The following is a 26,063-nucleotide window of genomic DNA, read 5'->3' as shown; positions in this document are numbered from 1 at the left end:
ATACAAGTCTTGTTATCACCTGTGGGCAGGTGTCCTGCCCCAGGATGTTATCCGCAGCCTGCACGGACTCAGAGCACGGCTGTTTCAGAATACCCACAATTCCACGTGTTTTGGGGAACTGAATAGTTTTAGCAACTGAAGGTTAACCTTTGTTTGCTCGTATGATAGACAAAGTAAAGGAGCTAAAAGAGAGTTCACAGTCTGAGGGGTAAACAGACGGGAAGGGATAGGGTTTCTCAATCTGGGAACGGTTTTCGAGCAGTCCGAGGAAAGGACCTGAGCTTACGCTCAGACATGTGGCGGACAGGGAAGGGTGCCGGCTGGAGGAGACTCAGTGGCTTCTGAAGAGGTGGCAGTTGAAGGCTCTTTGATGAGGCAAGTGCTTGGTACTCACTGGATTCACGAGACTGTGTAGCAGAAAAGCAAACGAAGCTGAGGCTGCTAAGCCGACGGGGAAAATACGTGTCTTCCCTCGTGTCGAGGGGCAGGTGCTTTGAAGGAGGAGGAAGCATTGCGGTGCCCAGCAGACCGGCTCTTACGTCTGGTCAGTGGCTCATTTTGGGAAGCCATTGATTAATATTTTGGAGGTTATGGTCAGGGATTCCTTCATTTGTTGCTTCCCCTCGCTGGGAGGACCCTGTTGAAATGATATCTGTGTATTTAGCTCTCCAAGTAATTGGAATTCTTGACAGTACCCAATAGAAAGGTGCTGCTATCAGTAATTGTCAGTTGATTATCTATTGCACAGAGGAAAAAAGGCAGTATGTATCGGTTCAGAGCTGGGCCCTGGGGGCGCCTGGGTGGCACAGTCGTTAAGCGTCTGCCTTTGGCTCAGGGCGTGATCCCAGAGCTCTGGGATTGAGCCCCACATCAGGCTCCTCTGCTGAGAGCCTGCTTCTTCCTCTCCCACTCCCCCTGCTTGTGTTCCCTCTCTCCCTGGCTGTCTCTATCTCTGTCGAATAAATAAATAAAATCTTAAAAAAAAAAAAAAAGAGCTGGGACCTGGAATGAAACTCCTGGGTTTGATTCCTCACTGTACTATTTACAGACTTTGTGATTTTCGGTAAGTCACTTTCCCTTTTTGGGCCTCAGTTTCCCCATCTATGAAATGGGAATAGTACGTGCTCTGTCCTTGCTAGCTGCTGTTGTTAACACCGTAGTTGTTGTTATTGATTTTCTTAGCTGACCAGTGACTGTGGGAAGAGCACAAGGTCTACTGTACCCACACATCGGCCCCTTTCTGCGTCCTTCCCACATCAAGAGTGATGCGTGAGATGAGTGAGTAACCAGATATCTTCGTGGCGTGAGACATTTCCTGTCTGTGACTTCAGTCTTTCTTCCCAGCAGCAGCTTTCCGGTGAGCCCCCGTGTCTTCGGTTTATCCTCTCTCATGGATATTTTTTCCTGGGTCCCCACCTGTGCAGTCAAGGTTTTCTGGCTTATCACTTTTTATCAGTTCTTTTCCGTTACCACGGGCTGTGAGGCAAGAGATCTGCTCTGTCACAAAGGAGGAGGGACTTGCCCCAACATTCTTGACGTCTCCCTGACCAGGGCAGTGTTTAGTCTTAATTAAGACAGTTGCAGAGGGGCTGGGAGTCAGGAGTTCCATCCCCGGGTTGAGGAGAAAAGGACTCAAGAGAAAAGGCTGAGGCCAGACATTTGCAGAGCAGCTGAGCTCGTTGAAAGTTGGCTTTGTTTAACGCCCAGCTTCTCAGAAGATTTTCCTCGGCTGAGTGGGCTTGGTGGAGCCCTGGCTTGAGAGTGTTGCTTAGCAACGAGATCTTGTGGCACCCAGTTCTCAAAGAGTCAAGCAACCCATCCCCTGCCTCCCCTCCACCAAGCCTCAGCTACCACCCCAAGCCTCCTATTAGACAATCAAGTGTACGCTGGAGGGAGGGACCAGAGAGAGGGGGCGAAGTTTAATCATTGAACTCTAAGCCGCCTGGAAGTATTTAATCTGCAGCACCTAGCTCCCGGAGGCCTCCAGCCAGAACTGGGAGTAGGCAGCACTCCGGAGACACAGGAGTAAACACTGCACAGAAAGCTCTGCCCATCTCAAGAGAAACCAAACTTGGACAAAATGTTTGCGGTACACTTGATGGCATTTTACTTCAGCAAGCTGAAGGAAGATCAGATCAAGAAGGTAAGGCCTTACTCACAAAGCTGAGATACCCGATTCACTCTTCACTGACAGAACTAATTGATACTGTGCCTACGTCCAGAAGGGTTTAAGAAAGCGTATTAGAAAAGATATGGGGAGCACAGGACCAGTCAAGAGCTCAGGGGGGTGGGGGAGGAAGTGAATCTCCCACAGGCTGGACATTACACATTGTCCCGAGCCTTGCATTTCACTCGGCACTTCCTGGTAGATACGGGATGGGAGGGGATGAGAGTCTTCAGAAAGGTTGAGGATGATTTATAAGGGGTATTTGGGAGGAAAGGCTACAGAGGAGGGGAGAGAAAATTTTGAGAACTTTTAAAGTGATTCATATGATTCTTCATGTGCTTGAAGGAATATAAGCGTGGGAACCAAGAGGGGTGTGGGTCTTAATGTGCAATAATCGAACCAGTTATTATTGGCATGTGCTGTTTGCCAGTGGTGTGCTGTTGCTGGTGTGCATTCTTTGCTCAAGAAACCTCTGCCCAAAATATATTCCAAGGTAGGCTGCTTAACAGTTGCGAAGGCTCAGCTGGAGCCCATCGGCATTGCCTCCGGGCGGCCCGAGCCCAGCCCGCCTGCTAGCCACTCCAGCTGCCAGTCTCTCAATTTACAGATGATAGAAACCCTCTCGGCTGGCAGACTTAGCCAAGGTCACCCAAGTATTTCAAGTGCAGTGAGGATTAAGCCCAAGTCTCTGACTCCCCTAGCATTCTTTTCATTGTGCCACGATGCCTCCTGGCTTTCCGAACAGAGAGAGAGAGCATGGCCCTGTAACAGCCCTTGTGCTTGCCGGGAGAAACCTGCACGGAATTCTGTTCATTAGAGATTTGGATTAGAAGTTATAGCAAATCTCAAACTACTGTAAGTCAATATGATTTAAGCTGTCTTAATTTTCATTTACTGGTTAGATTCACAGTCCTCTACTGGCTTCTTAAGGGGGTAGAAAAGTCCTGCACAGCACTGCTGAAGGATTCACTTTCCGTTATTACCTGCTTTGCAAAAGGAAACCTGCACGATGTCTCTCCAAACCCCAAGGGGGAGTCATTGGAACCTTTACATTTGGTTCTGCAAATTAATTTCATTTCCTTGGCCCCCTTTGTGGTGGTTAACCTTTTGTCACATCCTAGACTCAGGAAGGACATGTTTGTCCGCCAGCCCAGGTGCAGGCACAGGAGGGACATTATGCAGCTTCCACTGATCGTTCCAGGTCCTCTGGGAGGAGGGTCAGCCTTTGTTAAGGCCTGAAGTGGACCCTTCCCTCACCCCTTCCCTCGCCCCTTCAAGAAAGCTGAAGAGGGAGCCGAGTCGGGATAGTCAGGAGAACCTCGTACCACTTTAAGCAACAGGTGACTGAGATAGGATGGGTGTCTGGTTTATGGGTTGCTGGATGACTCACAGGTTCTGAGAACATGGGCTTATGGACTCCTCCGTGCACTGAAAACACCCCTGGTCAAAAGGCATGGTCCTTTCTCTCTCCAGGGTCAGGTAGCCCATCCCCTCCTTAGTTCCTGTGCTTCCTGCCTCCAGAGTCGTCAAGATCCTGGGCTATAGTTGCCTGTGAGGGTTACTATTCAGACCCTGGAACAATTTTTTAAAATCTTCCCATACCAACATTAAAGCAAAGACAAAACAACATAAAACAGGAAGGGAGGGAGGGAGAAACCACTCTGGTAGCTTCTTTTCCAATTCAGTATATTGACATTATTTGACCTATTGATAACATTGGGTTGAGTCTAGTCACTGCCCTACAGATTGTTCACTCATTAGAGAAGGACTGGCTAGGTTTTCAATGTGTACTTTTTACAGTTGAGTAAGTCAGCATTACGAAAAGGGGAAATGTTACCTTTAATCCCAGCCCCCTCACAAACACTGTCAGATTTGCCCTGTGAAAGCCCTTATAGTACGTTTTTACAGTTATATCCTACCTACAATTCTGAATCTTGTGTCCCTCACTTATCGTTATATTCTAACCACTTATGTACATTTCTCCCATTTCTTCATAATTATCATTCTAAAATCTTCTAATATTCAGTCCAGTTGGATATACTGTAATTCAACCTTTTCCCTCTTTGGCTACTTCCCCCCCCCCCCAATTTTTATTTAAATTCTGGTTAGTTAGGGGGCGCCTGGGTGGCGCAGTTGTTAAGCATCTGCCTTCGGCTCAGGGCGTGATCCCGGCGTTCTGGGATCGAGCCCTACATCAGACTTCTCTGCTAGGAGGCTGCTTCTTCCTCTCCCACTCCCCCTGCTTGTGTTCCCTCTCTCGCTGGCTGTCTCTCTCTGTTAAATAAATAAAATCTTTAAAAAAAAAATTCTGGCTAGTGAATATACATGCAATATTGGTTTCAGGAGTAGAATTCAGGGATTCGTCACTTACATCAGCATCCAATGCTCCTCATAACTCGGCTACTTTCGAAAACATTTTTTAACAATTAAGATATTGCTTTGAAAAACATAGGAATGCGTTCAATGTTCTCCATCTTTGGGATTACTATAAGGTTAGATTCCCAGAACTGAAATCACTGGGTCAAAGAGGTGAACCTTTTTATGACTTAGTTCATATGGGACCTTTGGACTAAGCGATCTCTAAAGTCACTTCCAGCCTCCACATTCTGTCATTCAGCAGGTCTGAGCTCACAGTTTTGAATTTGTTTTTCCTATGTTAAATGTGCTGCTCGTCGGCTCTTTTGTTTAGAAGATATCCTGTGTTATGGTTTCAGAGTCTTTCCAAAAGTGTGCTTGGTTTCCTGCAACTCACACACCCTCCCTGAATGTCTGCAAAAAATGTGCCTGGCTACCCAGGCCCCAGATCACCTGTTCAGATTTAAAATATAGTTTGGTTTGGGTTTTTTTGCCCCAACATATGTGTCATTCTTCCCTTCTAGCTACTGTACCAGGCCCGGTGGGAGGTAGAGACAACAAACAAGAAACTGTTGCTAACTTGACATTCTTTCTGTCATGACTTTAACTTAGTGAAACAGCAGGAGCGGGAACCCAGAGTTCTGGATGACTCTGGTAAATTGCAGCTGGCGAAGGACCCCAGCAGGGCCTCTAAACCATGCCTTCTACGGAGGGATGACACTATGGGGATGTGTAGCACATCTTACCCTTCCCCAAGTCCTAATTACTTGGGTCACGTCCCTTCCGTCGGTTTTCTCCATGTTTGTGGCTGTGCCAACCAATTAGTCATAAACAGACTCAGGGTGAACAGGAAGCCCTTAATGAAGCATGACCTGGTTCCATCCTATCTCTTCAAAGACACTGAATGCCCAATTGTCCTTTTTTTGTTAATGGCTCCCTGATGGTTTTCTGGACTCTCTCTGGCCCCCAAATCCCTACAGCCATGGGCCATTTCACTGCCTTGGGTCTCCGAATTGGCCCCAGATTGAGCTGGGATGCCTGCCCACTGGGCCTGGCTGATGGCTAGGCACCTGTCCTATGATACAGGTTATGTGGCCTCTGCACTTCTGGTGTGATATCTCTGTTGGGCTCCCGTGTCCTGCATGGAGCTGTGAAGCAAAACCAGGCAGTGGGGCAAGGAGTATGGAGACTGCATCCTAGTCCCAGTGTACCCCTCGCCACTGCTGTGTCATGGCTCTGAGCCTTGGGGTCCTCACCTCTCAATCAGAAGCAAGAACTCTGCCCTCACCGGCTGCCTGAAAGCAATGTCAGGGAGATTAAATGAGGTGACGTATGTGAAAGCACTCTGTAGACTTCAACAGATGTTCTTAGCTTTAGAGAAAAGTGTGGGAGAGGGATTCCTCCAGGAATGTGCTGAGGTCAAGTCTCCTTGTGACCTGGATGGGTAGAGAGGTTGCTCAGTATGTGTATAAAGCAGGAGGGGCAAATACAGGGCATCTGCGCCCCTCCCTACCCCTGCCCCCTCAGCAATCCACTCCAGTGAGCCCGGGCAATCCAGGCCGCCACTGCAGATGAGCGTTAGCATGAGGGGGAAGCTGTTCCGCCATTTCTGATATGCCGCTGCAGTCAGGTGGACTGGGCATAGCCCTAGGGATTTTTCTAACTTCCCTCCGTTAGGGCAGTGGTCTTTTGCCTCCGTTTCCTGGTTACTTGAGTGTCATTCACCCATTTCCAGCAGCAATTTGAGCTGGCTTTAAAAATTAAACTTCATCTTAATTAGAACAACCTCAGTTAAAAACAGAATGAAAATTCAAAGAACTAGAATTTACAGATTGCAGTTGGAAACTGAATTTAGCTCTGAGCTTCCTAGCAGCCCGTAAACAAAAGGAAACAAGTTTGGGTATATATCGTCATCATTGGAAAAGAGAGGTTCTGTGCTTAGGAATTTAAGGTTCAAGGTCTAGCTAGTCTCCTGCCGTGGAGAGGTAATGGGACAATGTGCAGGCCCTGAACTGGGAATTAGAAACCCTGAATCCTTTGTCACTTTTGCCCTTCTATTGTTCCATCAGAAAAATGGGGGAATCCTTTCTTCCTGAGAGCTTGCCCTTCAGAGGAATAAATTCCTACCTCCCAACTTTCCATTCCATTCTGTTCTTCCAACTCCCTACCTTGTCTCCAGCTTGGTGAGGGGTCAGGCAAGGAACCTTTGGGATTCCACACCATGAAGCTGTCCCCAGAGTCAGAAAAATAGCTTTGTGATGGGAGTGGGAATTTACGGCCTTGACTGGAGCACAAGCCCCTCCCCCCCCCCCCCCCCCACTAGCAGGCATCCCTGGTCACCCTGGCGTCTGTTCCAGGTGGACAGGTTCCTGTATGACATGCGGCTCTCCGATGAGACCCTTTTGGACATCATGACTCGCTTCCAGGCTGAAATGCAGAAGGGCCTGGGGAAGGACACCAACCCCACAGCCGCCGTGAAGATGCTGCCCACCTTTGTCAGGGCCATTCCAGATGGCTCAGGTGAGTGGGGCCAGGGGCTGCCAGGACCCTGATCCCCCGCTTTCTTCTTGGCTGGTGGGCACCTGGAGTCTGCTCCTGTACCGGGGTTATCTCACCTGCCTTCTGTGCATACTCCTCCCCAACTCTCTGTGCTTCGGCCCATTCAATACCAAACGTTCTGAACCAAAGTCCAGATGTACCCTGCTCTTGCTCTGCGCGCCTTGGCCCCACACGTTCTGTCTGCTTGCTGGAGCACCCCAACATCCTTCCCCTTGTGAACACCAGCTTAGCTTTTCGGGCTCAGGGTAGAGGTCACCGCCTCCGTGTAGGAGCCCCCCCTGCCAGCTTAGGTGCTTGTCCTGACACCCTGCCGTGCGTGAGTTTCCCTACGGGGCAGACGCTCCATGAGGACTGTGTCTTCTTCCCCTGGTGTTCTGACCACCTAGCATGGTCCCTGATGCCTACTAGGCCCTGAAATATTTGCCAAATGGAAAATAAATGGTATTTCATGCCTAAGTATCTAGATTCTAGGCCCAAGATAGGAAGTAAGGGAAGAGAACATGATGCAGTGGAAGGAAGAGTAAACGATGATTCAAGAAACCTGGGCTCTAGGCCCAGCTCTGACATTTCTCAGTGACCTCTGGCGAAATATTTAGCTTTAGTTTCTTTATCTGTGAAATGAGAGAGTTGGCCTCTGTATTTGTTTTCTATTGTTGCTGTTATAAGTTACCACAAATTTAGCAGCTTATTTATTCTCTTAACAGCCCTGAAGGTCAGACGTTTGAAATGTCTCATGGGGCTGTAATCATGATGTTGGCAGGTTGCATTCCTTCTGGAAGCTCTAGGGTAGAATTTCTTTCCTTGCATTTTCCAGCTTCCAGAGGCCGCCTGTACTCCTTGGCTCCTGCCCCTTTTTATCTCCAAACCAGCCAGATAGCACCTTTAAATCTCCCTCTGACTCTGACCCTTCTGCTTCCCTCTTTCACATTGGGCCATTTCACTGTGGTGTCTACATTAGGCGTACCCAAATAATCCAGGATAATCTCCTAACCTCAAGGTCAACTGACGAGCAATTTTAATTCCATCTGTAACCTATTTTCCCTTGCCATGTTAACTAACATACTCATGGATCTGGGGATTAGGATGTGGACATCTTTGGGGAACTATTACTTAGCTGACCACAGCCTAGAGACCTTTAGTGGGAACCCACGGGCTTCCATCCAGCTCCTCCATTCTCAGCCTCTGGGCAGAGCCAGAGATGGGACAGGAACTGGTACCCACCAGGCCCCTTCTCTGGCCAGGGGTGTTAGGAACGCACCATCTCACATAATCCCCATAAGAACCCTGAGGTGTAACTGTTATGCCCAGGTCAGATGAGAGCACGGAGGACCAATGTCAGGGTCCCAGTGCTCTGACCAAGCTCCAGTGGGGGTTTTGGGGCCCTTGAGAGGGCAGGGGCTGAAGTTTGGGGAGCTCTCAGGGACTTTGATTGGATTAGCCAGGTTCTGGGCCCCTCTGGGCCAATGACGGGGTCAAAGTAGCTTCTGCCATTCAAGAGGTCCCCGGGAAGTGTGATGGGGAAGCCTCTTCCCTCACTGGTGGGTGGGTGACAGGGTGGACTATGTCCACCCTGGAGGGGCATAAGCTTTGGCTAGAGACAGTCCTGCTTTGAAATCTGCTGAGTTCCAGACACTGCCCTATGGGAGTACCGAAGGGACTGTGGTCCTTGACAGGTCATCCTGGGGCCATTCAGAGTAAGCACGAGGGTCATGGGTGTGTCGGGGGGTGGGGTGGGGGGGCACCAGGGTGAAGTCCTCCTGGCTTCCTGTGCTTTGGCTCCTCCTGCAGAGGCGTGTCCCCAGAAGCAAGGGAAAGTGCTTTGAGGGCCTGGAGAATGCTGGGATGGATGGGTCTTCCTGGCTCTGGCTGCTTCAGGAAGGCTTGGAAGTGAAATGGACCAAGTTTTAGAAACCCCCCTCCTCAGGCCTGGAGGCACCACCTCCTTTCCTCGCTGTCTCCTCAGAGCCTCTCATCACATTATAAATCTCACCAGTGAGCCTGTTGCAGTGAGGTCTCGGGGCCCAGAGTCCCTGCGGCCGGGGGGCCTCGGTGAGTCCCAGGACCACTGCATTCCTGTCCGCATCCGAAAAAGGTCAGGGCTGTCAGGATCAGATGAAGTCATGTGGAAGGAGTGCTTTAAAATTTCCAAAATAGTGCCCCAAGTCTTCTGTAGCTGGTGGTGTAATTTCATGGTCACTAACAATAAAAGCAAACAAATAAAATGCTACTAATCCTTTGGGGCCTCCATTTTTAAAAATGTATGCAGTTTCCAGAGAAATCCTGAGTTCTCTTACTTTCTCTAGTTCCCCTCCTCTCATCCAAACCTACCTGAGAGGGGGTAACCCAGTAGAGATTTAGTTTCCTCCAGCCTTTCCGTCAGGGAGCCGCAATCGACTGAGAAGAGTTAGCATTTGTGCCTTACCTGCTACCAGTCACAAGGGAAGGGGGACCGAAGGTGTCCATGACACGCTCATGAGGGGGACTGTGATTCTCTAGGCCTGACTCCAGCTGCTGCTACCGAGGGGGGCCTTGAAGGGAAGCCCAGGGAGTCCTGATGTAGTTGGCTGATGGGCCTAGGGGTCTGCCTTAGGACAGGGGTCCCCCTCTCCTCCCCTAGTATAAGATGCACTTGGAACCATTTCTAAACCTACGGTTTCTCAGGTCTGAATCTCTAGGAATCAGCCCAGTCACTGAGCATCTCTGGGACACGCAGCACTAGGGAATGGGAAGGAGCAGCGCATTAGCCCTGGGAATGGATGAGGGGAAGGAAACCCGGGAGCCACTGGAAGTTCACAGAAGGATTATCTACAGAAGCAGATCATTATCTTTTTATTATAAATTTTTTTATTGAGATAGAATTGCTGTAACATCATATTAGTTTCAGGTGTACAACATGATTTGATGTTTGTACGTATCACGAAGTGATCACCACAGTCACGTTCGGCAACACACATAGTTGCAAATGCCTTTTTTCTTCTGATGAGAACCTTTAAGACCTACTCTCTTAGCAATTTTCAAATATGCAAGGCCTTATTCTTAACTAGGATCACCATGTTGCGTGTTCCGTCCCCGTGACGGGAGGTCCTAGTAATCGGAATTGCTGTAGAGATCCTGACAGCCCCTCCGCCGCTGTTGCCTCTTTTTCTAGGCATGTCCTTCCTCCCTCAGGGTCCAGTGAGTCCTTTCTCTGGGGTCAAAGTTGCAGAAGGGATCACGCCAAGTGGTTTCCAGGAAATTGCGTGTTGAGTCACCGGAGAAGCCAGGTGATTGCACACTGATAACGATAAGGGCGGCGGGGGCCAGAGGAAGGAAGGAATCCGTGCTATACTGCACGAGGGTTCACAGATCACCTCCAACCTGAACTGAAGCACGGGAACCTCCTCTTTTATGAAAATCCTCCAGTCTATCCTGACTGGTGCCAGAGGCATTTCCCCCAAATCTCAATCAGAGCTTGGCACTCCCTGGCTTAAAATCTTTCTCTGCCCCCCCCGCCCCCACCTTCTGGAGAAAGCTCACGCTCTTTGGGGTGGGCCAGTTTTTCCAGATCCTTCCTAGTTTATCCTGAGACTACCTGCTAGCCTCCTTTCTATATGGGGCTGGCTCCGCCTCCCTCCTTCCTCAAAAGCAGACCCCACTCTCCCTATGTGAGCTCTTTGCTTGGCTCCAGTTCCTTTCCATGGGACCCCCTCTGGCTGGCCCCCTCCCTCCCTGGCGTTTTCTGCACTCAGCTCTGTCCCGCCTTCTCTGGGGTTTAGATAGCGCTCCCAGTGCTTCCCAGCACCTGACATGGTATTTGGCACAGAGTCTAGCTCAGTAAGTGTTCCCACGTGGACTATGCGATCTACCCTATTTCCTGCTCAACAAGATAACATCTGTGAAAGCATCTCTTGCTTGGTATGTGGTGAATGCTAACAAAAGTTGCCTAGTATTCGGTCTCTGGATTCCCTTCCTGAATAATAAAAGGCTCCATCAAGCTTCTTTGGGGGCAGATCTAGGGCGATAAGAATCTTGCCTTCCAGATAATCTCCAAAACAAAAGATCCAGCTGGCTGGGTCTGGAAATGACTGAGGCCCCTGCTGCTCTGTGGTTCACAGACCTGCAGCAGCAGTACCTGGGAACCTGCTTAAGAAATACAAAATCTCTGGGGCGCCCTGCTAGCGTGCAACTCTTGATCTCGGGGTCACAAGTTCAAGCCCCATGTTGGGTGTAGAGATGACTTAAATAAATAAATAAACTTAAAACAACAACACCACCAACACCAGAATCTCAGACCCCACCTCCACTGAATCACCGTCTGCATGTTAAAATTCTTGGGAGAGTCATACGCACCTTCGAGTTTGCAGAGCTCTGCTCAGGAGGACCTGTCTCTAGCTCTTGCATTGCCAGGAACACAGAACCCAGTCGAGCCAGGGCAGAAAAGGAGGTCTGTTGTACAAGGACATGGAGAACAAAAAGAGGGACACACGGGGTCTCATGGGACTCCGAGGGTGGGAGCTGTGGTCCACTCAGGTCGCAAGGAGACTGGGTGGGACTTGAGTTTTCCTCTGTGGTTTCAGTCTATATACATGGGGCCACCTTGACAACGCAGCTGACCTCTGGTGTGGGAGATGCTTCTACTTCAGTCTTGACCACGAACTAGTAACTTCTCACTGTTTTATTTCACATGTCACACAGAGTAAATCTGAATGGCCAGCTGGTCCCTTATCTCCATGCAGCTGTATCTAGGTCACATGGTACAAAACGAGGCCACCAGGGGACCAGACTTGTGGTCATGGAACTTTACTCACATGTGCTCTGGGCATATATCACGAAGCATGCCTGGTGCCACTTTTCAGGCACAGAGAATTCTCTATGAAGGCTTGTTGGTTCACAAGTGTGCACACTTGCATTCTTCTCCCGTATCTGTGGCTGATGCTGAAGACTGGCAGGTGTCCTGGCAGGAGTCCTGGCTGGATTCTGAGTTCAAGTCACCAGAGTGGGCTGCCTTGTCTTAACACATGTGTCATATTAATAGCCTTTGTCTTGCACAGGGCTGGGTCTGGCCCAAAATGTGAAGATTCTTGGCCCAGTAAGGGCCATCCTTTGTCCCTGTCTCTTTTCTCTCCCTGGGGTGTTTTCCGTCTGTCCATGAGACTGAAGCTTGTATGGGGCTGGTTTCCCTTCCCGCACGTCTCCCTGCCTTTTCCTCCCACCTTACCCGCACTTTGCCTGTGCTTGGAGTATCAGCTCCCCCGGCCTGGCTGGGGTGTGCTGACTCGGCTCCACCCTCAAGGCCCATTTCTGGTACCATCTGCCTGAAGCAGGTTTACATTTGCCTTGTCCACATTTATGCCATCCAGCATGGCCCAGGGGGCAGATTTGGGTAACGCCCCAGCTCTGCCCCCTGCTGGGAGGGCTCACTTCTAGTGTCTCAGCATGTGTGCGTAATGACACTCAGCTCGTGGGGGTGGTTGTGAGACTTAGTGACATTTATTACATATCCAACTTCTAAAGCTGAGCTTGCCATAGAACAGCCTTCAATAAATGATACCCTTTCTTCCTGTTTTTTTTTTTTTTTAATAGAAAATGGGGAGTTTCTTTCTCTGGATCTTGGAGGGTCCAAATTTCGTGTCTTGAAGGTACAAGTCTCTCAAGAGGGGAAAAGAAACGTCCAGATGGAGAGTCAGTTCTACCCAACACCCAATGAAATTATCCGAGGCAATGGCTCCGAGGTACTGGGGCAGGGGCTCTGTGAAGCGGGGGGAAGGCCTTGGCATCAAGTTTGTAAGCGCCCGTGCCTTAGCCCAGTGTCCTGTGTTTTCTCTCCTCTGTAGCTGTTTGACTACGTAGCTGACTGTCTGGCAGATTTCATGAAGACGAAAGGGTTGAAGCATAAGAAATTGCCCCTTGGCCTAACCTTCTCTTTTCCATGCAGACAGACTAAGTTGGAAGAGGTAAGGTTCGTGCCGGGGAGGCAAGAAGCTGCGGAAGATTTGGGGCTCGGGGCTGGAGATCGTGCGCGCGCTCAGGAGTCAGGCTGGGAACAGGAGAGATCAGCAGGAGTTTTCTTGTCTTGCTTTTTTCTTTTTCTTTTTCTTTTTTTTTTTTTTTTTTTGCACAGTGAGGTGGAAGTGTGAGGCAGAGAACTCGTAAATGCAGCAGCCTTGACTTTGCACTTGACATGGGCACAGCACAAAGTGACAGAATGGTTGTTACCCTCCCTTTCTTAGACTTGGTTGCATGGGAATCCCCGGGGGGACTGGCTAGGCACAGATTGCTGGACCCCACCCCAGAGTTTCTTTTTTTCTTTTTTTTTTTTTTTAAAGATTTTATTTATTATTTATGTGACAGAGAGACAGCCAGCGAGAGAGGGAACACAGCAGGGGAGAGGGAGAGGAAGAAGCAGGCTCCCAGCCCAGGGGCCTGATGTGGGACTCGATCCTGGAATGCCAGGATCACGCCCTGAGCCAAAGGCAGACGCTTAACGACTGCGCTACCCAGGCGCCCCCACCCCAGAGTTTCTTAATCAGTGGGGCCTTAGATTTGCATTTCAAACAGCTTCCTGGGTGACGGATGTGGATGCTGGTGGTCTGGGCACCACCCCTAGCACCCCCGATGAGAGCAGGAAGGCTGGGGGAGTCTCACTCTCCAGTGAGCCCTTGGGAGGAGGATGCAGGTGGGGTCATTGGAGTGACAATGTCACTGCCCCCAAGAGGTTCCACATTGTCCTAACACCCTTTTTGGGGGGACACCACCCTGCAGTCTCTTACTCCTCTATCCCATGAAGCAGGGATGTTCCAATGACCCATGAAAGCAGAAGTTAGGGAGGACGGCCACTAGGTAGCGCTGTGCTGCAGGAAAAAACCCTGGTCACCGGACAGGAATCTGACCATTGCATTCCAGTTGGACTCTGTCCTTCACTCATTGTGAGATCTAGAGCAGTTTCCTTCCTCTGTAAATCTCACCATAAACTGAGAGGATTGGGAGGGTGTGGTCGGGGAGTCTGTGAGTTTGGGCTCCGCTATTTCTGACTGTGTGGCCTTGGGCAAATCTCTCAATCTCCAAAATTCTCTTCCAGTCTGAAACATTCTATGATTATTTGCTGTTTTACAAAACTCTTGAGGAACACCAATTTTTAAAAACATTTTTTAAAAAAAGATACTATTTGTAAGTAATCTCTACACTCAACATGGGGCTCAAACTCATGACCCTGAGATCAAGAGTCGCATGTTCTGACTGAGCCAGCCAGGTGCCCCAGGAAACACCAATTTTATGCAAATAATTGATAATGCAAATAGAGAACCATTTTTCTAAGTTGAACGTAAGTTCCCAAGGGAGTCCTGCCAGGTAATAGCAGGTGAGTTCTGTTTTGTGGACCTGGCAACCACGCATTCCGTGCACATAATGTGTATCTACCACAGGCCAGGTATTTCCGTCAGAGCGTTCCCGTGACAGAGGCAGGGAAATGAGGTTTCTCCATTTCACAGATGAGCAAACTGAGGCTCAGGGAGGTTAAATGACTTGACTAATGTCTTGTGAGTCCAAGTCCTCCGCGACTGTTCTTTCTGCCACTACGTATACTGTTTCAAACCGCTCAGATGAAATAAAGATGTTTACGTGGCTAGAAAAAGCATCTGGAAGGAATGTTGAAAGAATTGGGGGCGATTCAGCTTCACGAGGAGAAGCCTGTGGGGATGCATTTTACGCGAGAAATTTTTGCCACTCATTTTCAGAACTGAGCGCCTTCTTCATTTTACCTGGCTTTGAAATCTTCCCCCAGGGGATCCTGCTTTCATGGACCAAGAAGTTTAAGGCACGGGGAGTTCAAGACACAGATGTCGTGAGTTGTCTGACCAAAGCCATGAGAAAACACAAGGTGAGGGGTTCGCCTCAGTGTGGGAGCTCCCCCAGTCCTAGCCCCTTTCTCTCCAGGTGGGGTCTCCTACTGTGCGTGTCCTAGAAGGAGAATCAGAGAAAGAATTGATCTTGGGGCAGGTCTCACTGTGGTATAGATGTGACCAGTTGTGACCAATTTGGGTAAACCTACGGTGAGCCTCAGCACGTGGCGCTTGTTCCAGTGGCCGCATTGAAATGTGGCCCCACACTTCCCTGGGACCTCCCCAGCTGCCACGGCCCCCTCAGAGGGTCTCAGTGAGACCCCGTGCATGCGTAATACTCTAACCACCTTTCCTCTCTGAGCTTAAAAGTTCACTTTCTTTCCAGTCTGGCTGTCTCTCCTATTTTCTTTTCTATTCATGGGTTATCTCTATTCGTCAAATAAATTTTATAATAATCTAAACTGAAGAAGCAAGACATGCTCCTTGCTGAGCTGAGAAGTGCACTAATAAACCCAGCTTATTTGTTATCCTGACAGCAAGAGCAATATTTTGATGGATACACTTCTTGTCTTTTTTCTCCTTAAAGAGGCAATCATAATCTTTTATCCTGTGTTTTTCTTTTATTGTTTCATTTCACTTTAGAATGCTCCCCCAAACCTTGGGGAACCATATTGCTTTGGGGTAATAATCCAAGCTGACTCGTCAACATGGGAAACCCAGATGAGACATCCCTGGTGCTGCCCATGGAGAGCACTTGGCTGAGGCTGGTTAAGCTGTCCCCATGGGCGATGGAGGGCTTTGCTCCCAGGAGAAACATGCTTTCCTCGGGGGTCTCTCAAATAAAGGCTGGGTTCCTGGTGGTCTGTCCCTCATATTTCCATTGCACAGAGGCCTTCACCCATAAGGCAGGAGCATGGGTTCCACTTTGTAGTTCCCAACTGCCCTTTCTCTCTTCTAGACCTCTGAACTTGACAGAGGCCCCATCTCTTCCAGGCAGGATCTGGTGATTGTCTCATCACCTTCACTGCTCTTGCTTCCTCTGTGGGGAAAGACAAAGGGATGATGCCCCCTTCCCGCTCCCTGACACCCTCTGGGACTTGTGTTCCATCAGGACATAGACGTGGACATCCTGGCCTTGGTCAATGACACCGTGGGGACCCTGATGACATGCGCCTATGATGATCCCTACTGTGAAGTTGGTGTCATCATTGGTAATTCAGTTTGACTTGATTTTCCAGGTCGGGAAAAGGGGCTAGTCTGGGGCTTAGTTTTAGCAAACTGAGCACATTCTGTGGGAGGGTATTGGCACTTTCTGTTTATGAGACACAACATAGGGAAAGGGAAAATTAATGCATTCATTCGACAGCTGTTTGCTGAGTGCCTCTTGGGTGCTAGGCCCTGTGCTCTACATTGGGTTTGCAGTGGAGTGAATACCTAGAGGTTCCTGTATTCGTGCAGCTTTCAGGGGGGAGGTGGGTGAAAGGCCTGAAAGGTCCAGACAAGTAATATCAGGTCGTGGTTGGTGTGATGACAAGAGTGAAGCAGGCTGAGGTGACAGAGTGAGTGTGGTGGGGTGATCATGGCAGGTCTCTCTTGAGGGCGACATTTGAGCAGGGAGCTCAGGGATGAGGAGGAGGGAGCAAAGTGGAGATGGAGAGGAAGAGAGGCCCTGGCAAAGCAAAGAGGAGACCTATGACCTCTTGGGTGATTGCGTCTGGGATGCTCCAGAAACCCTAAGAAGCTGAGTGGTGGCTGAACCAAAGTGACTGGAGGTGGAGAGGAGGGGGCTCTTCAGGCCAGAGAGCATGGACAGGGCCGGGTAGTTTGCAGAGGACACAGGACATCGTGACTGTGAGATCTTCGGCTTCTATCCCAAGAGGAGGCAGGCAGGAAGGCACTGGAGGACTTTGGGTGGGGAATGAATAAACGGGGTGTGCATTTTTAAGAAGCTCATTTTGGCTGCTGTGTCAGATAAAGAGAACTGGCTAGAATGGGGCAAGAATGGAAGCAAGGTGACCAGCCAAGAGGCCATTCCCCTGTGCAGGTAGGACATGGTGAGGCCCAGACCAGGGATGTCGCAGCACCGAGGAGGTGTCTGGCGGATGGTCCTTAACACCTGAGCTGGGAGGGGGTCTGCCAGAGACGTCCGTGAGAAGGCAGTGTTGGGGACAATAAAGCCAAATGGATTAGATTTATTGGCTGCTCTTGAATAGATCCTATCACGTCCCCATTCCTTTACCACTACTGGGGAGAGTTTTCTGAATTGCTTTTTTGTAGTTTCCAACCCGTCTCCTCAGCTGGACTTTCCTAAAGGGCAGGATTTTACACCTGAGGGGCTTGATCTGCCTTCCCGTTTCTGGAGCCCCACAGCTCGCAATGGGATGGGCGTTTGCCAGCCACGGCTTCTAGCCACCGTCCACGGCGTCTCAGTGACTGTCTGGTAGACTGCAGATTGGCTGCCACGCCTAAATTGTGTCCACTTTTCCTCGAAAAGCCTTTTCTAGGTACTGCATTACATTCTGTTTCTCTCATTTCTTATTTCTCATGTTGGCTTTAAAATCCTCAGACCAGAGCATTAGACAGGGGAAGATACTTGAAAAAAATAATTTTTAAGCAGCTCTGAGCCATAAAAATTATCTCGTTTAATGTGTACAGTCCAGTGATTTTTGGTAAATGTAGAGTTTCCTAACCATCACCCCAATCCAGCTGTAGAACGTTTCCGTCCTCCCGGTGGGTCCCAAACAGACTGCCCCTTTGTAGCCCCTCCCCAATATTCTAGTGTTGGAGGCCTTTCCGTGGAGTGATTTTGTGTTTGAATAATGGAATGTTGCTCTCTTATGGGATAGCTAACCACTGTCAAAGATATGGATGTGGCTTCTGCGCGGAAGAGTTTGTGGCAGGCCATGAGGAAAGAATATTTTTAGTATCAAATAGAGAAGAGGCTAAGTAGCTTAGGGAAAGGATTAGAAAAATTACTGTGGGTTGTTTTTTTTTTTTTTTTTTTTTAAATTTACAAGGTTAGGTTAACTCATCCTCCTCTTTGTAAATGTGCTTTGTCAGCTTTCATACATATTCATGGGGACTTCTTCACAATCGACCCCATTCATGACAGCAAACCATTAACATCTGAGAAGTGTAGACTTGACACGTCAGCTTTATTCCTCATGAACTCCCAGGCTCACCACAGCTGCTTCCCTCAGTGAGAACCGGGCCCGGGAAGTGGATCAAAAGCACTTTGTGGAGCGTTCAGAGGGCTCTCAGGCGGTTAAGAGTTCTCTGTGTCTTTGCCCAGCTGGGAGCCTTTCGGTCTTTGCGTATCCGCTCTGATCCCTCACGCAGGCACCGGCACCAACGCGTGTTACATGGAGGACATGAGCAACATTGACCTGGTGGAGGGCGATGAGGGGAGGATGTGCGTCAACACGGAGTGGGGGGCCTTCGGCGACGACGGGGCTCTGGAAGACATCCGCACCGAGTTCGACCGGGAGCTGGACCTCGGCTCTCTCAACCCCGGGAAGCAACTGTGAGTGCCCTTGTGCTGTCACCTGGGCGTTGGCATTGGTAACTACCCAGTCACTCAGGTACACCTTGAACCTGGGAGGCTTTCCAGTTGTGACCAGTTACAAGGAGTTCATGAGGCGAGGCTTGGGTTTCAGTTTCATCAGGCATCTGTGAGAGTGAAGGCAAGGACATGGAGTGATCTCCCCTGGGTCATAACCCCAATTCTAATTCAGTCCATATTTCTGGAGCGTGCACGTGTGGGGCAGGGGAGTGCGTACATGTGTGTACAGCTGGGAACCAGGTGACTCGGGTCCTGCCCCCTCGGTGCACCCACAGAACAAAACCAGTGCGGCCCAAGGGAGCAGGACTCAGGCAAGCTCCTCGTTTGTGCTTCCAGGGCTCCCTGCCCACCCCCCCCCCCTTTCTCAGAGGCCTAATCACAGCACCTGATGTGATCCCTTCCCAGCTCAGGTCTTGGGGAGTCTTTCTGGGCTCTCATCCCTTGCTCACCAGGAGAGTAACTGCTGAGGGGCTGCCTCAGCTCCGCCTGCGTGCTGAGCCCCCGGAGCCGCGCGTCTGGTTTTTCTTTCCTTTCTAGGCACAGTGTCTTACACGTTACTGCAGCTCATGAAGTGATTGTCGAATGAAAAGGCATTTAAAAAAATTTAAATAATTTCGGGCTTACAGAAAAGTTATAAAAATGGTACAAAATTCCCCTTCACCCAGCTTCCTTAAATACTACTGTTCTGTCTCTGTGTATATGCATATACGTACACATACACATAAAATGTCTGAATACAATTACTTCTCTGAACCATTTGAGACTAAGTTGCGAACATAATATCCCTTCACTCCTAAATACTTCGAAGCGTATTATCTGCAAACAAGAATATTCTCTCACAGAACCGAAGTGTAATTATTGAAATTAGGAAATTAACACTTAATCAGTTCTAATATTTAGATTGCAGACCTTACTCAAAATTCACTAGCTGCCCCATTAATGTCCTTTATAAAACAAGAAAAAAAGAATGGTCCTGGTCCAGGCCCATTTCAGGATCACACGTAACATCTTGTGGCCTTTCTCTGTAGCCTCTTTGAGCCTGGAAACCCTCTGTAGTATCTTTGTTTTTCATGAGCTTAAAGCATACAAGCCGTTTATTTCACAGAATGTCCCTCAGTTGTCCGATGTTTCCTCATGATTAGCTTCAGGGGTGCGTTTTTGGCAGGACTTTCACAGAAGGGACGTGCGCCCCCCTCAGTGCATCGTTTCTGGAGGCCCTCGACGTTTGTTCATTACTTGCGATGCTCCCTCAGATCACTCGGCTGAGGGGTGCGCGACGGGTTCCTCTCCCAGAAGGTTGTTACTGTTCCTTCGGTCGTGAATACGTATCTGGTGAAGAGATACTTCGAGACTGTGGAAATACCCCCTTCCCAAAACTTTCACTCTTTATTTTGAGCACCCATTGAAGAGTTTCTAAATCCACTGTGTTTATTCGTTGTGATTCTCCTGTTAACTACGGCTTTCCCCTCTCCTCCATGTCTGTTTATTCTCCTAGGAACGCGTGGATTCTTTCTCTTATTTAACGGGGTATCATTTCTTCCTATCACTATTTTGATGCTCAAATATTTTCACATTTGGCCAGTGGAAACCCCTTCAAGCTGGTCCCTGTGTCCTTTTGATGTGTTCCCATCACTATTTACGTACTTCCTTATTTTCCGGCCCAGTAAGATGTTCCAGGCTCCTCGTGCATTTTGCTAGTCCCGGCCAATTTTCCAAGAAGCTCTGGCAAATATATTTAAAGTACCTCCTAGGAACCATTCAAACACTAGCACTCCAAACCCAGAAAGCAAATTTCTGCTTTGGACATACCTGCTCCCCCAGGCACACACCCATTTCACTGGTGACACAGAGCAGTCATGGCCCGGAAAGTAGGACCATTTTTTGGACTTTAACACCCTCACTCTCTGCATTTCACTTAAAATGAATTTCACTCCCCCAAACCCAACCTGGATTTCTTTTTACTGTCTTCTGTTTCTGCAATGTTCTACGACATTTTGTAATGAAATAGATTAAGTTGATTAGAAAACAGGTTGTCCTTGGTTTTGTGCCTTATGATGTTTGGAGAATAAAAATCATATTTAGTTGTTTACTAACAATTAGTAATTGCTTGTCGGATGCAGGATTCAAGAGTCAAGGTGTAGGTAGCATGGTGGGATATTTCATCCACACTATTGCAGAACCTCTCTGGGGCTGTAGAAACTCTCAAGCCCATCTCTCAGACACAGCATCTTTCTCTCTTGGCCAGAAGCACGGTGTAGGTGTTGGAAGTATCTGAAATTTGGATTTGTCATGCCATAGTTGGTGATCTTGGGATCACCTGAAGTCCCTGAGGTCGAGATTCCTTATGCCTAATATGAGAATGGTCCCCTCATGGTGAGGGGCACTTTGTGATAGATTCTTGGATTCATGAGCAGGAAGGAATCTTAAATCTCCTCTAGTGTACTTCTCTCTTTTTATGGGTGAGGGGAGTGCAGCCCAGAGGAGATAAGTGAGCTCCCAAAGGGACCCCAGGCTGGGATGGGGACTGAGGGGCCCTGTCACCCATGGAGTGGTCCTTCCATTACTCTGGTCCTGACCATGGGCCGTGGCTCGTGGGCATGGGGAAAGGGTGCTACATAACCATAACCATAACCATAACCATAACCATAACCATAACCATAACCATAACCATAACCATAGCTGCTACTGGTCTGTTCACCACATCGCAGGTTTGAGAAGATGATCAGTGGCCTGTACCTGGGTGAACTTGTCAGGATCATCTTGCTGAAGATGGCCAAGGCAGGTCTCCTGTTTGGCGGCAAGAAGTCCTCTGCTCTCCACACAAAGGGCAAGATTGAAACACGGCACGTGGCTGCCATGGAGAAGTAAGCTGCTGGCCGGGGCCCTTCACCTTGAGTCCGCAGAGGGTTAGGGCAGGTAGCCAGGGCGTGATATACTCATGGTAGTGGCACAGCGGAAGGGGCCAGACCCATCCTGATCTTCCCCGGGACAGCTTCAGAACTGGGCCCGGCTTTGGGTGGGTTAGCAATGCCTACTGTGACTCCGACGTGGCTTCTTGTCGGTTTCATTGGCCAGGAAGTCTGTGGTTGGAGGTCTACTCCTTTCTTATATTTTGCTGCCTTCTTCCTCCCCAAAGTGGTGATTAAAAACTTTTCTAGGGTCCCAGATTCCTTTGAGGATCTAATTCAAGTTCTGGACCCTTTATCACAAGCATGCACATTTGTATTCCATTTTGTTTACGATATTAGGGCATCCTTAGACCATTAAAGCCCATACATGGAATCTAAGTTAAGAACCCTTGCTGTAGCAAGGGGCTTCTCTGCCTGGTACTGCTGGGGACTGGGCTTGGCTTTGGTGATTTGAGGCCTCACCTAGAGGTCCCTGAGATGGGGAGATGGCTGGTGAAGGTGGCTGGCTCCAGTCCACTCAGGGCCCTGTTCCTCAGGCTTAGAAACCCTGGCATTGCCCTGAGCTGTGTAATCAGTTTAGATTCTGCACTCAGTGGAGTGGTATCTGACTCCTAGCATCTGTTGGTGCGAGCATGGCAGGGCCTGAGTGTCTGTGGAAGACAGACCAGTACAGGGTGGTTAAAAGGGTGGGTTCTGTGATCTAACTGCCTGAGCTCAAATCCTGACCCTAGCTCTTACTAGCTATGTAACTGTGGCCAAGTAACCCTCTCTATGCCTGTCCACTCTTTAGACAAGTGCCTGGCACATAGTGAGCGCTCACTAATGGTGGCTGCTATGGTCATTGTCGATATGGTTTTCATTATTATTTCACAATGTGCCCGCTTATTTATTTTCACAATCCTGAGAGGTGGGAAAACTGGTTCTCTGAGGGGATGTCCATGGGATGGGGAAACGTGGTCCTCTCATGCCTGTCCCCTGGCCAGGTATAAGGAAGGCCTTGCCAATACAAGAGAGATCCTGACAGATCTGGGCCTGGAGCCTTCGGAGGCCGACTGCATCGCGGTCCAGCACGTCTGCACCATCGTCTCCTTCCGTTCAGCCAACCTGTGTGCAGCGGCCCTGGCAGCCATCCTGACGCGCCTGCGGGTGAACAAGAAGCTGGCACGGCTCCGCACCACGGTGGGCATGGACGGCACGGTCTACAAGATACACCCTCAGTGAGTGCTGCCTGCGGCCGCACCCCCCGCAGACGAGTCTCCCCGGAACGGGGACCCAGCATTCTCTCCCAGCTGCTGCTTCTCTGTGTGGCTGGAACCAACCATCTCCTCTCGGGGCTGAGCTCACAGGGGAAAGAGAGACCATATTCATCTAGCTGGCTGGGTTATTTTGGAGGATCATGCTTAAGGAAATAGTCTGCTAAACCCAGTTGCCTGACTAGAAGGGCATCCACCCAGGTATTTATCCATCTGTCCATCTAGCCATCCAGCTATCCGTCTATTACTATTGACTACCTGCTAAGACTAGAAAGTAAAATACATTCAGTTACAGATGGGGAAAAATCCGAAGGGCAGAGGTTGCCAAGTTCACAGGAAGGATACTGGTAGGAAAACACAGGGAAATGAGAAGTGGTGTCGGGAGTCAGGCAGAGCGGGGACAGGACCCTTCAGACGCAGATGACGCTCAGCCAATACATTATGTGTGGACATGCCCTCCTGATGGCAATATTAGTGATAAAATAACCACTTCTTTGAGCGTCCAAGCGTCCCTTCCTCTACCCTAGTTGCCCTAGTCCCGCCCCCAGTCAGCCCCCTGCCCCCCATCGTCCGGCAACTAAAGGGGCGAACCCAGCCCAGCAAGGCTCCTCAGGAGCCCCATTCCACCGCTACACCTGTGTCTGTTCCCGTTGGCCAGGCCTGGGCCTTTATGACTGTTGCATATTTTGCCATCGCCCCTGCCTTCAGATACCCCAAACGCCTGCACAAAGTGGTGAGGAGACTGGTCCCGAACTGTGACGTCCGCTTCCTCTTGTCGGAGAGTGGCAGCACCAAGGGGGCTGCCATGGTGACAGCGGTGGCCTCCCGAGTGCAGGCCCAGCGGAAGCAGATCGACAAGGTGCTGGCTCTGTTCCAGCTGACTCGAGAGCAGCTTGAGGACGTGCGGGGCAAGATGCGGGCTGAGTTCGAGTACGGGCTGAAAAAGGACACCCACCTGACAGCCACAGTCAAGATGCTGCCCACCTACGTCTGCGGGATGCCGGATGGCACAGGTGGGCTGCGCGCGGAGCTCCCACCGAAACTCCTGAAATCCAGTTAGGCTTTTAGTTTTAGCTTTTTAAAGATTTTATTTACTTCTTTGAAAGAGAGAGAGAGAGAGCATGAGCAGGGGGAGGGCGAGGGGGGAGAGGGAGAGGCAGACTTCCTGCTGAGCAGGGAGCCCAATACCGGGCTTGATCCCAGGACCCTGGCATCATGACCTGAGCTGAAGGCAGATGCTTCTCCGACTGAGCCACCCAGGCGCCCCAGGTTTTTAGTTTTAAAAACCCTGGATTCCTGTCTGTAATGGAGGGAGGGGGTGTAGGGCAGAAGGTCAGTACTCCTTCCGAATCTATTTGCCTTGGTGGATCCCAGATGTTTGCCATGGAAGAATACCTAAGTGAGGTCACACGTGTGCGTCTGCATAGTTGAGAACATGGCACGTACCCCACGCTGCTGGCAAACAGAAGACCCAGGTGTTCTCACCCAGGGCTGCCATCTGGATACTTGGACCCGTCTGGCTTGTCTCCTGCCTGCTTCCCTGCCTCTCTTCTCTCCTCTCTGCTCTCATTGCTTTCTGCCCCTGACTCTCCCGACCCTTGATTCTTCTCCCGGCCCTCTGTGCTCAGCCAAGAGGAGCCACTAAGCAATGGGGTCAGTTCTTTAGACAAGTGACTTCACCTCTTTGAACCTCAGGAGCCTCACCTGGAAATAACGACCTTTGTAAAATGCCTTATATCTTGTAATTTGTTTTGGAATCTTTAATTTCGTCCCATCCTCACAACCACTTTGTATGTTACATAAAGCAAAAATGATTCCCATTTTATTGCTGCCAAAACTGAGGCTCAGAGAGGTCAGAAGACATACTTAAGGTCACACAGCTGCACTTGGGGTTCTCTCAACAACAGAGATCTTTTCCAGAGCCAATATCCTTCGAGTCTATGTGGGAAAGAAATGAAGAGCAGTGAAAGACACTGTTCAAGTGTTTATTCTTTTATCCCTTTCAACCTTCTGCCTTCGTTTTTTAATTTTAATTTTTTAAAAGATCTTATTTATTTGAGGAGGGCATGAGAGCGGGGTGAGGAGCAGAGGGAGAAACAGACTCTCCACTGAGCAGGGAGCCCGATGTGGGACTCAATCCCAGGACCCCATGATCATGACCTGAGCCAAAGGCAGATGCTTAACCGACTGAGCCACCCAGGCGCCCCTGCTTTCATTTTTCATAGTTTCATTAAGCACCTACAATATGTCAGGCTCTGGTGCAGGCAGGGTGATAGCACAGGGAGGAAAATGGTCCCCACCCTGTGGGGCTTACATTCTGTTGGGCTGGCAGATAATAAACACAGGCTGTATGAGGCCATGTAGCAGCAGGTGCTATGAAGAAAAATAGAGCAGGAGAAGGAGTTAGAGAGCTGGCTGGAAGTGATGTCTTGGCAAATTCCAGAAAGAGCAGAATGACCGGTGTGCCCACAACAGACTGAGAGAGGCAGAGGGCAAGGTGAAAGGTCATACAGGACAGACTTTGATGCTCCGTTATGTCAGAGAAATGAGAGATACCATTGGGGTGGCCCTGGATTGTACCGGAGGGTCGGGCTCGACATGGCTTCTTATGAGTCGGGAGCAAGTGTGGGAATCCACAAATGGGAAGAGCAGAGGGCAGGAAGAATCATGTCTTCCTGTTGGCCATAGAGACAGGATGGAAACATCCTCCAGAGTTTACTACAGTCAGTGTAGACTGACTTGGATTCACCTTCAGAGTCTCCTTGAGCTTAAGTATCATATGTGGTCTTTACCAGATACCAAGAAAAGCAGGCTGGCCTCAGACAGGCCCAAAGTGCCCGTCCAGTGCTGGGATGCTGTGCTGGGTGAACGCCACACTCCTCTGGCTCGGAAGCCCCAAGGGAGAAGGCTCTGAGTCCGCTCTGTGTTGGCGGCTCCTCCTTCTCTCAATGCCTCCACGTGAGCCCCTGCTCTGTGTGGGCTGGTGGAATGCAGCTCCCACTTTCTCCACCACAGAGAAAGGAAAGTTCCTTGCCCTGGATCTGGGGGGAACCAACTTCCGGGTCCTCCTGGTAAAGATCAGAAGCGGACGGAGGTCGGTGCGAATGTACAACAAGATCTTTGCCATCCCCTTGGAGATCATGCAGGGCACCGGCGAGGAGGTACAGGCCGGGGGTGGGGGTGGGGTTCTGTGCCCCGAGGTGCTGGCCTGCCGCCCCGTACCGCTGCCGGCCTGGGATGACTGCCACTCTCGCCCTGCAGCTGTTCGATCACATCGTGCAGTGCATTGCTGACTTCCTGGACTACATGGGCCTCAAGGGAGCCCAGCTGCCTTTGGGCTTCACGTTCTCATTTCCCTGCAGGCAGACGAGCATCGACAAGGTAAGACAGCCCAGCAGAACTTCCAGACGGCCCGGCGTGTTTCCCTCCTCCACCGGAGGA

General features: G+C 49.9%; 1 protein-coding gene across 1 annotated transcript in view; it reads left to right on the top strand.

Annotated features, from left to right (window-relative positions):
- The first annotated feature begins 1,898 nt into the window (after window positions 1-1,898).
- The window catches only part of HKDC1 (hexokinase domain containing 1), a 38,411-nt gene continuing 14,246 nt past the window's right edge, over window positions 1,899-26,063 (top strand). Inside the window, exons 1-12 of the mRNA XM_026504360.4 lie at window positions 1,899-2,143; window positions 6,880-7,042; window positions 12,644-12,792; window positions 12,895-13,014; window positions 14,841-14,936; window positions 16,010-16,109; window positions 18,238-18,421; window positions 21,169-21,324; window positions 22,353-22,586; window positions 23,331-23,635; window positions 25,638-25,783; window positions 25,884-26,003. Of these exons, the coding sequence (XP_026360145.1) occupies window positions 2,081-2,143; window positions 6,880-7,042; window positions 12,644-12,792; window positions 12,895-13,014; window positions 14,841-14,936; window positions 16,010-16,109; window positions 18,238-18,421; window positions 21,169-21,324; window positions 22,353-22,586; window positions 23,331-23,635; window positions 25,638-25,783; window positions 25,884-26,003 (1,836 nt within the window). The 5' untranslated portion in view covers window positions 1,899-2,080. The remainder of the gene's footprint in view (window positions 2,144-6,879; window positions 7,043-12,643; window positions 12,793-12,894; window positions 13,015-14,840; window positions 14,937-16,009; window positions 16,110-18,237; window positions 18,422-21,168; window positions 21,325-22,352; window positions 22,587-23,330; window positions 23,636-25,637; window positions 25,784-25,883; window positions 26,004-26,063) is intronic.

The sequence above is a fragment of the Ursus arctos genome, unplaced genomic scaffold, assembly GCF_023065955.2.
Source record: "Ursus arctos isolate Adak ecotype North America unplaced genomic scaffold, UrsArc2.0 scaffold_7, whole genome shotgun sequence".
NCBI lineage: Eukaryota > Metazoa > Chordata > Mammalia > Carnivora > Ursidae > Ursus > Ursus arctos.
This window is presented reverse-complemented; position numbering and strand designations above follow the sequence as displayed.